The 11,548-nt window shown below is 41.4% G+C and overlaps 1 protein-coding gene across 1 annotated transcript in view; it reads right to left on the minus strand.

Moving 5' to 3' along the window:
- TNFAIP6 (TNF alpha induced protein 6) overlaps positions 1 to 10,236 on the minus strand; it is a 30,016-nt gene extending 19,780 nt beyond the window's left edge. Inside the window, exon 1 of the mRNA XM_090045761.1 lies at positions 10,054 to 10,236. Within this exon, the coding sequence (XP_089901887.1) occupies positions 10,054 to 10,147 (94 nt within the window). The 5' untranslated portion in view covers positions 10,148 to 10,236. The remainder of the gene's footprint in view (positions 1 to 10,053) is intronic.
- Positions 10,237 to 11,548: the final 1,312 nt, after the last annotated feature.

The raw sequence follows: 11,548 nt of genomic DNA on the forward strand, positions 1-11,548 counted from the left end.
CAGTGGGCTGCTACACAAACATACTCAGAAATTTCCTTGGCCTAGGCAAGGCTAACGCATATTTTATAGAGGATCCAAGCAGTTTGGCTGCCTCCTGTGCAAAAAATAATATGATTCACCTATACTAAGCGGTGATGAAGCATGCTAACTATATTATAATAACAAAACTTCAGGGATACAGGTTCTAGCCGTGTTGTCTACAGACAAAAAATATGCAGAACTCTTGGCAGAGGTTATATTTTTTATTAGACCAACTAAATAGTTGCAAAGCAATTTATTTATTTGCAAGCTTTTGGCCTCACTCACCCTTCCTCAGGCAAAGGAAAATGCACAGATTGTAACATTTCTCCTAGGTGGAAATGAAACTTCATATTGCACAGGAGAATAAAAAGATATTATAGATTCCCCTGGTGGAAAAGTTCATTTTATGCAAATTAGGCTCAAATAAAAGTTCAAGCAGTCTGTTTACCTCCAAATTATCTAATCAAGCAACCTAAATCTTGTTTAAGGTTGTTTACCCTAAACTTGGAGGTAACCCCTCCCCCCTGCTCGTCCACTGGCTGCTGGGGGGGACCCCCCACTCACTTGTTGACCAGCCACTGGGGGACTCCCTGCCAGAGGTACACTGACCAAAAAAGGTTGAAAACCTTTGGAATCTAATGATGCAGAACTTAACATCACTGTTCTTTCATGAGACAATCAGAGAACTTAAGTAATTAATCACCAAGTCTCACAAGAAAGCAAAGTGAATCCAAAAAATCATGATTTTAAGTCACCTGATCTGTGTTCAGAAAAGGACACAATCTTGTGACATTGGGAAAAAAGTGGAGGATTTCTGAGATTGTCAGAATGAGAAAGGTGACCAGTTCTCAATACAAGTTAGAGCAGTCAGGTTTGGAAAGAATATTTCAAAGAACTTCTAAATGTATAATATAAAAATGAAAGAAGAGTTGCTGAAAATCTTATTGTTAAAATCAAAATAACAGATCCTTTGGTAGAGGAGATACAGATCTCTGTTAAAAACTCAGAAATATTAAGGCACTAGGGACAGGCAATCTTTCAGCTGGATGCTTGAAATTTAGATTCAAAATGCTAAAGCACCAACTTCACAAGATGATTAAAAATATCTGGAGAGAAGAAAGAATGCCCAAACAAAGGAAGCAGGCAATAGTATGCCCAATTTACAAGAAGGGAGATTGACGAGAGTATAATAACTGTCAAGGTATCCCCAATACCATTCACAAAGAAAAATTCTTTCATAAACTGCTGCTAAATGAATTGCTCCCATACACACAAAAAATTTAGGGACATGATTATCAGTGTGGGTTCAAGGAAGATACATCAATTTTGGATCACATTCTCAATTAGGTTATTGCTGGAAAAGAAATGGGATGTTGCAAAAGGTATACATCAAGTTTTCATAGACTTCATCAAAGCTTATGATAATATTAGAAGAGAATCACTATGAGCAACCATGGCAGGGTTTTGAATTCCTAGAAAATGGGTATGCTTTACTAGGATGTGCATTAGATCAAGGACTTGTGCAAAAATTGAAGGAATGCTATCAGATCTGATGGAAAATCAACAGCTGGTTCAAACAAAGGGACCCACCGTCACCAATGCTTTTCAGCTTGATGCTTGTAAAAGCTGTTGAAAAAGAATGAGGTATGCAGTAGAACTGACTGCATCTGGTATTTGTGTATTCAGATGATATCTGCTTAGTAGGAGAGGAAATGGAAATGGTACAAACGAATACAGATATCATAGAGTTAAGCACTAAAAGAAGTTGGGCTTACTATTAAGCAAGGCTAAATATATTAGAAATAAATTTCAAGTTCATATGAAAAGGGAAAAAATTAAATACTTAGAAACAATAATCACTGAGAACAATGAAACAACTGAAGAAATAAAGACAAGAATTTACAGTGCTATTTATATGCCTGTCGAGCCTGGATAAAATAATATCACCAAGGAAAAATCTCAAGAAACCTTAAAATTCAGCTTTATAGAACATATTCAACCTGTCCTCTTGTATGCTTGTGAATCATGGACAAAGGCAAATGGAAAAAGACTACAAGTGTGTGAAAACAAAGTGCTATGGAAAATATTTGGTGCAGTAAAGAAAATGGGATATGGAAGAGGAGATAATCAAGAGCTTGCAGACCTTTAAAAAAGACCTTTACAAAAGATGTCCTGAGCAAGATAAGAGTGCAGAGACTGAAATGGGTTTATTGTGAGGGATAATGAGAGAAGACATGGCAAGAAGCTGAGGTGGAGTGGGGTATCAGACCTCAAAGTAGTCAAAGGCACTGATTGGAAGATAATATAAAAACAGATTGGGAAGGGGCAAGTGAAGATGTTATAAGATGAAGGAGCCTGCACAAGATAGGAGGAGATGGAAGGCTTTACTTAAGGTGGTTCTAGGCCCTCAAGACCTGTGAAGCCAAAGAGCGAGCAAGTCTCAGGACTGTTCTAATTTATGGATGGCCCTAAAGTACAGTCAGTCACTGACCGTCAGGGTAGCTAACCTCCCTTTCTTTGCATGCAGCCCTTGAGAACACAACCTCAGAGAGTCCTGGTAAGGTCAGCATCTTGGATTTACTAGTCTTAGAGCCTGAAATTTCCTATGCAGTTTCCCCACTATCTGACACTAGTGCTTACAAATCTTAATCCTTAAAACTCATGTTTTGCTCTATTGCATGGCTTCTGAAGTCTCCATGTGGACAGAATACTGCTGACAGGTTTGTTTTGCAAATAGAGAAGGTTCCTACTTTGCAATTTGTGTAAAAGACTCTATACTTTGAGCTTTTTAGTCTTCATGAATTGGGGTCTATGGGTGGTCTCCCATTCCTGGGAGTAATCACCAGTTTACATCTTTACTACTCCTTTGTGAAATGATCTGCTGGTAGCCGTTTGCAGGGGAGACCACACACACATACCCCGCTGAGCTCTGAGGTTTGCTATAATTCTTTGTGTCACCATTAAAATGTGGTGCTATCTTTATTTATTAATCATATGCTTCAATCTGTTTTTAATACATTGAGAAAACAAAAGCAGCAAAAATATATCTGCAACACAGTATTGTGCAGATATGAACGTTAGCATATCATTTAGTTTATTCATCTCATACACTAGAAAATTGAACGGTGTAATATAGGCAGGAAATAGTCCAGCTGGAGCTTATTACAGCAGCTCTATAGGCTGTCTCTTCCTAAAGCATAGGGCTGGTGGAAAGAAAGATAATTCTCCCTTGATCTCTGTCTGGAAACTCCTCTCCCTTATAGTAACAAAAGATTTTTAGAAAGTCTTTGGACCATTCTGTGTTTACGCCTGTCCACAGAGAGGCCTTCAAGGCCTGTTGAGTGGATAGCAGACTTTTCTGTAAAAACTGTATCTATTTTGTGCACTGCCCTTGCTTTCCTTCCTTTTTATTTGAAATACAATAAAATTAGGCCATTTGCCACAGATTTCTCCATCATTCCTTAGGATTCTGTCACAGGGTGCAGTACAAGTGGGACTGACAGCATGTAGTCCTTTCATCACTTGATCTTCTAGCTCTCCTTGGACTTCATGGACAGTTAGATAGATAATGCATTTTCATAATAATAACACATTTTCATACTGTCAGGTGACATCGGACTGTTGAATGACTCTTCTGTTTGGGGATTAAAACTACAGCACTTGACACAAAGTGCCACTAAAATGAATGAGAGACTGGGGGAAGGTATTAGAAAAGTAAAGGGGAAGCAGAAAACAATTACTTTTGTGGTAAGTGGTCAGTTTTAAAAATTGGAGTAATTTATCTAAGCTTCACATTCATATTTCACATTATATGGCCTTAAACTAGTTGTGAGGAAGGAAAACAGAGCCAGGAATAGCTCTTACTCTTTTGTCCAGAAGTTTAAGAATCTCTACTAGAACAAGAATGCTCTCTACAGGGGTTCAGTGCTTTTTAGACGAGAAAGTATGTTAAATGACAACAACAGCAACAAAACATGATTCAGAGTTTAGGGCCTCAAAGAATAGAGGAGGCAAGAGAACTGACAGAGCTTTTTACCTACCATTTTCCCCACCCGTATGCTGTTCCTTCTATGGTGGGCATGTATTAGGTTGGGTATGTGTGTTTGGAAGGAGACACATTCCAGCAATTCTGGGTTGCAGATAGGCTCTTGAGAGCCATTACATCCAGTTTACAGCAGCTCTGAGGCTGCTCTCGTTGCTTTCTATTACGTGTTGCGATGTACAGATGATACAGTGCTCCCAGGTTATACTAGGCCCTTTGCAGAGCTACTCATTACACTATTCTCTTAAAAACCTACACCTACCAGTTCACTGTTTCACAAAGTCACCTGATACCTTAGTTTTCAGTGCGTTACTCCTTGCCTTAGGAAAGGCTTTCAATTGCACCCTTTAAATCATTTCTAAGCAACGTAAGTAAGTAATTTCTGTTTGGCTTACTGAATTACTATTATTAAAAAGTGTGTTCTCTATTTACATATTGCCTTGGAAACAACCAAAAAATTAGCTGCTACTGTGCTTTTTGGGACTAAATGTTTGTTTATTCTTTTTACTTCCTTAGAAAAAAAATGTCTATTCTATGAAGAATTTACCTTAAAATGAAAACTCATCCTTTGCAAGTTTATTTTCTACTCCCATCTTTTCAGGCTATTAAATCAAATTATTTTTCCCTGCGTGGTCAAAATTCAGCCTTGTATAACTCCACTGCCCTCAATGGGGTCACACCAGGGATACATTTGTCCCATTATGACAATCCAGGATTTTTTAACAACACAACAGAAATATTTGTGCAAAGTTGCTCTGTTGTTCTCATTAGCGTTACAATAACTTTTCCAGCATAATGTGAATATTGTGAAAGCAGACTCTAAGTCAAATAAACAAGGTGTGAGCATGAAGCTAATATATTCAGCTGAAGCATGGATCTTTGTTTAGTAAGTGAATCTAAGACAAAGAAATGCATAGAAATAAGATGAAAACATGTATGTCTCTAATTTCACCTTAAATTGAGATCTGGTGGCTTTTAGGTTATTGCTATAATGCCTTATTTTGTTGGGGAAAAAAAGAAAAAAATTCATTCTTTTGGACTTTGCTTTGTAAAGTCTAAATTAAAGCAGACTTCAGATGTGACTAGGCCATCCTTTAGGTATGCTTCTCTTTATTCTAGTATTGTTGGCTTCTTCCTTTCTTATATCTTTATGGCCTTTGAGAAATGCTCACTGTGTTATTTTATTTAATGTGGTTGTTTTTGTAGGGGAAAACAAAGACATTGTTTGCATACTACTACAGTCAGCATGAGATGAAAATAGGTTATTTTATGACTTACATCACAATCAAAACATGTTTATTTGAAGACTGTGAAGACTTGCCGTGGCCTTGTGAGATTTCACTTCATTATGAGTAACTGCACTGCCTATTCATTGATAATTTGTTCATTTCTCTTTTCTCACTAAGAGAAATCAATATTTCAATAATTCTGTTGCAATAATTAGTGTATAGGACAGTGTTTTTTGGCTTTAGTGGGGACCACCCCACTTATGTTATGAGACTTATTGCTACTTTTGATGGGGCTAGTGATCCTCCCATAAATGCTGCAACCCCACGTGTAATCACTGTTCTTAGATCGGTGTAGATAGCAGCTCTTAGGTTAGTGCACAGTTTTAGAGGAGTAAAACAAGAACAAAATGTGGTCTGAAGTATTCCTTTTTCTGTACACGTACACAAATTATTAGTCTTTACCATTATCTTTCATTTATCTTTGCAAGCATGATACATTCTTTATTATAGGGATGTCAAAGGTATGGTTCCTGGATCTGGATTATTCGGCCTACAGTGCTGTCTACTCCAATGGAGCATACATTGGAACTGGCCATACGCGCTCAATGTGGTGTGCAGAGCCTGGTGTGGGCTGCATATAATATGGGGCTAATTTGAGGCACATTTTACATGTAGTGCCTGGGCCAGCCCAGCCCTGCACATTGGATTTGGGGCTGTTCAGATTGGGTTGGCAGACAGGCTGCCCATGCTGGCCCATGCTGGATCCAGCTTAAAGGGCTGGTCTGGTATGGATGCTATGTACAGCATGGACCCCAGATTGGTCCCATGCATCTCAGGCTATGCCAGGCTGGAGCTGGCATGCTCTGCATATAGCATGCAGGGCTGGTCCAGGGTACATGCAGCATGTGGTACCCAGGCCAGTCAAGCCCTGCACAATAGATCCAGGTCAGTCTGGATCAAGTCTGCAGACCATCCCTGCACACTGGATCCAGGTTGGTCTGGCTCAGGTCCATAAACCAGCCCTGCACACTGGATCTAGCACACAAGACTGGTCCAGCCTTTTTTTTTATGGAAAATTTGTCATGTTCCAAGTCAAATCAGCTAAATCAATTCAAAATCCGTGAGTCATTCAAGAACCATATGCAGCCCTACTACCGGCAAACATCTTCCTCCTGCACTTGGGGCTTCAGATGCTTCCAAATCATTTGGTGGGCATCCTACTTGTAGGCCCAAGCCCAGAGGTTTGGGGTTTGGATTCTCCCGAGTTTTGCTTGCCCTCAGCTTGGCCGCAGGAGCAAGCTAGGGAGGAGTCTCCCACTTCCATAAAGTGGGTGTAAAGCCAAGACCTTCCCATGGGAAATAAATGTGGGAGGTTAACTATACATTATCTCTGGCCCATGTCAGAAAAGCAGTTATCCCTAGCAACTAGGAAAACTGCCTTAGTGGACATGGTAATTCCCCTGCCAGGTGCCATATGCTGTATGTACCCCAAACTAGCATTTTGCACTGCATGTAGCACAGGGCCCAAACCAGGCCCACATGCTGCATGTCTCAGGGGAGCCAAGTGAGTTTGACACCACTGCTTTACTGCAAGTGCTTCCTCTTTGGTATTCATAAGAATGGTAACAGCAGGGAACATTATCCGTATTCAGTCCAATATAACTCCATGTTTCTTCCTTTTAAAGGGGTGGGTGATGACACAAACCTAGGATATTTTCTACAGTGGAATAAAACCCGATACTGAAACTCAGTCTGTATAAAATGAAGCTGTTTAGATTTTACCATTATTATTTAACATTTATATTCTGAAAGCACCTAAAGATTATAACCAGCTGGGACCCATTATACCTCTGTACAAGTATGCAATAAGTGACAGTCTCTGGGTCAAAGAGTCTCTTGACCATATGGCTTTCCCCATCACATACCACATCATCTAGGTCTGCTAACTCCTATGTCTGAGCACACCACCTCCCGATACCTGCTTCAGCCAGGAATACTAGCTTTAACTACTTATCTCACAAATCTCTCTTAATTTGCTATTCTTGCTCATCCTCCCTGAGATGATTTGCAACAGGGCTATCTCCTTTACCTTATCATCTTCCTTCTACTCTGACACCACAAATATCAAAAACCACGGCCATGCTCATGCCTTATTGTGGAGGGGAGGCAATTAAAGTGTACTTAAATAGAAAAGTGGAGTGCGTGCATACATTTCTCTCACTCATACGTCTTTTAATCTGTAACCTCTTCAGGGCAAGGACTGGATAACCTAGTGTGGCAGGCTGGCCAGCTTGTTGGCTTGAGCCCAGATGGCTCAGGTCAATTGGTGGGGGCATTTCCCTTCCCCGCCAATCAAGACAAGGCAGGAGACAGGCTTGCCCCACCCTGACACAAGGGCAAGATGAAGAAGAGGCCCTGAGGGAGAACTAATCCCTCGGGCTTTCCCATTGGTCAATTTTCAGTCTCGGGGCAGAGCCTCCAGAAGGGATAAAAGCACATGGGCGGCTTCAACAAGGGACGAAGAAGAAGGACTGCAGAAGGGCTGGTGGAGCTGACCAGCGGAGCATCCCCAGAAATGCCCTGAAGAAGCCTTCGCGAGTGGGAAGCAGTGAGTGGCTGCGTGCCAGCCCCTGCCACTGAGGCAGCTGCGGTGTTGGTGCGCGGAGCAGTGCACAGGGCTTGGAGGGAGCCGAAGGGCCCCCGTGGCTGCATGAGGCAGCACAGGTCTCCATCCCTGCAAGAGGCAGAAGCCCCTACGGTGAACAGAGTGGTGCACAGGTCCTGAACAGAGCTGAAGGGACCCTGTGGCTGCGCAAGGCAACGTGGGTCCCCATCTCTGCCAGAGGCAGAAGCCCCCTCATGGTGTGCAGAGTGGTGCATGGGGCCTGAGAGAGCTCACAGACCTGTGTAGCTGTATGAGGTAGCTCGGGCCTTTCTGCAGCAAGTGGCAGTAGGACAGGGTGGCCATCCCAGTGAGGTGAAGAAGCCCCTGCAGTCAACCCCACAGAGAGAGAGAGAGAGAGAGAGAGATGAGCTAAGCCCTCCAGAGCTGTTGGGGAGTTGTGAGTTACCTGGGGAGTGGATTGTAGTCTTAGGGAGGGGAAGAGATGTGGGTTTCCACAGCAGAGGAGGACTCCCCTGGCTTCGTGGTTACTGAGCCATTCTAGTCATGTGGACTAGTTGTGGGTGATGGTGTTTCTTTATGGTAACCTGTTTTGTTTCCTTCTATTAGCCCTTCCCTTGGCACAATTGCTGTACCATTGTCTGTTTCATTAAGTAACTGTTTAAGTTTGCCCTCATTCCTTACACTGTGGAGCGGCCTGTAAATTGTGTCCTTTACCATAAACTTGTGTACTTTAATGGTGTGTTATGAAACACTCATGAGCTGCCTTGTTTTGCCTGCTAGTGGTTTAGTTGCTCGAGGGTCTACTAGAGTACCCCTTGTTCAGTATTTTACTTCCATGTGTTTGTTATCTTTGTGTGTTGAATTTTACTGATGTAGTCTTGTTTATGTATACTCAGACTATTGTTTTATCCCTGCCTGGTTTCGTCTGCTGACATATTGTTTAACCTGTGTTTGCTGTCACCTGTTCCCTTGCCTCCTGCCTGGAGGGCCTGCTGAGGGTAGGGGCTGTATGCTAAACAGAAGACCGCTGAGGGTCAAAGCCTATGTTGATAAAGATTCTGCATCTGCCATATCCAGTTATTATTTATTGCCTGTGTATATATTTTAATAAGATTCACTGTCTCTGTAAATTTAAATCTGTAAATAGTTCCTGTTCAATGTACCTGTTCAATAAGCTGTATTGACACTGCGCTGTAAATTAAATCTGTAAATAGTTAAACCTTACTGGGTGCCCATGGTCTCTGCTCTGCTCGGTAGGGGGGGGAGGTGAGCTGGCCTAAGCTAGGCAGTCACATTCCCACAGCACACTCACACCCGCTAACATCCCTTCAATTGGAGAGGGGGTACCAGCCACGTACCACCCAGGATACTCTAGAAAGCTGTTTAAGAGTTAAAAGAATGCAGCTCAGATGCTGCATGAAATCTGGAAATTAAAATGGTTAGAAATGCTTTAGTAAATAATATTTTGTAAAAGGTAAAACACTGTATACATATTTGTATATAAGTCAGCACACACATTACACATGCTTGCTCTGATGTTGTAGAAAATTTGGGGAAATAACCTATAAACCTAACCCATTACTGAAATAAGACACTGTCAGCACAGTGTTTTAGTATGGCTCATTCTTTCATAATTATCCCTCAGCTATTTAATGATGCAAGCAAAACATAGCAAAAGCATAATTTTCCTGTGTTTTTATAGAAAATCTAGGAAATACTAGAACTATGAAGAGAGCTACTATTCCTAATCCTCTAGTTTTGGGTTTGGGACACAATACCTATGCCACGTTCATGCAAAAGAGTGTGTTCCTTTTGCAGTTGCTTCTTTTTATACGTTCATATTTTTCTTTTATACTCTCATTTAACAGTAATTATGTTCACTTCAGCTCATGGTTTCAGAGAATATACTCAACTTAGATATTTCCTGGTGTTTCTTTTCTTGTGTAATAAGCTTTGGTTAGGTAGTTAACAGTAAAAACATTAAAAACTTCAAAACAATCATTATTCAGATAAGAATCCTAGCAACTTCAGTGCAGGATTTTGCCTGTGTTTAATGCATGGCTGATTTTTACATGGTTTGAAAGAAAGGTAGTTATTTCTGCAGCAAAGCATTCATGAATGAAATTCTTTCTTACCTAGCCAAATGGAGTTATGCAGGACTCCATCCTTGAATCCCCAACTTTGCACTTTGTTCCACACCAAGGCAAACGAGAGAATTAACACAATCATCTCTTGTGTTTGAGCACTTAGACTGCAAATGCTCCCTGTTACAGCTCCTCTGTTAGCAGCTGCCTACACTCTATTGAAACATCTGGAAACCAGATCTTGAATAGTGCTTTCATCTGTGAGGTCAGTGTGGCTGCTCCAATTATACTAGCTGTAGTATTGTTACGCAACTAAATACGATGCCTGGAGTTTTTTTGTCTGACTCACTTTTTGTCTTCCCCATACACATCAGTTCCTCCCTGTGACCAAGCAGTTGCTGTAACCTGAACTACTAAAGCACACACAAAAAACTTTTACATGCCAAAACATACTCAGCTTTTTATCACTCACCATCTTCAAATATGCTCCAGCACTCAAACTAAGAAGCAAATCAAACAATGCGTGCTGAGTCTGTTCACACTGTTTACAGGATTAAGGTGTTAGCTGCAATTTTAACCATTGTCATTTGTTGTACACGTCATACACAAGCTGGATTTCAAAAGGACCTGGTTGGTAAAACAAAGCAGTGAAAATTTGCCTTAGATATTTGGATTAAGTAACCCCACAAATCTTGCATAATTCAGGATCAACCTGCATTCAGCATAAAACTAAATGTGTCAGAAAGTGATGCCACTAGTTCTGTAAGTGGGAAGCTGTGTCTTCTGCTCATTATCACTTCATCATCTGATTCATGGCATGACAACTGTCTGCTTATCTTCCCTTCCGACATTGGGGAAAGCAGCTGTTCCTTGTGGTAGTTAGGATGATGTGGGGTGGTAAAGGGAAAGCATGACAGCATGGAAATGTTGACCCTTGCAGAGCCCCAGGAAGAGTCCAGGCTCCATTTGAAGTACAAGAGCCTTGCACATCTCATTTTGATAACATCCTCATCCTGCAGTCAAAACTCATGGAGAAAGATGTGCTCATTATTCAATAATGAAGAGAGAAAAACTGAACCCTTTCTTCAGACTTCAGCTGGTATTTGACATAAACATCTGCTGCACCAAAGGAGAATATGATTCTAAAATATTGTTATAAATGCATCAGTTTACATAATGGAATTGATGTGTGACCATATGACAAATACACAGACATGAGTATGAAATTTTGTTTCACTTCACCTCCTCCAGACAACTGTATCAAGCAAAAGGGAACAGAAAGAGGAGTAGAAAACTTGTATTCTTTCCCCCACTGTCAATCCTTGATTTACATCTCTGAGTACTTGTTAGGGGTGGGTATTATAAGGCTGGGGTCTCCACCTGCCGTTGGGGAAACCTTATGACAGGGGTCGGCAACCCCCGGCATGCATGCTGAGCATGGCATGCGAGGCCATTTTGCTTGGCACACCATGGCCAGCCCCAGCTCTAGGTAGCTGCTGGGGCCCGGGCTGCTCCCAGCAGTGCTTGCAGCATCTCAGCTGCCTGC

Source organism: Crocodylus siamensis, chromosome 4, assembly GCF_052110815.1.
Source record: "Crocodylus siamensis isolate JL-2025a chromosome 4, ASM5211081v1, whole genome shotgun sequence".
In the NCBI taxonomy this organism is placed as follows: Eukaryota; Metazoa; Chordata; order Crocodylia; family Crocodylidae; genus Crocodylus; species Crocodylus siamensis.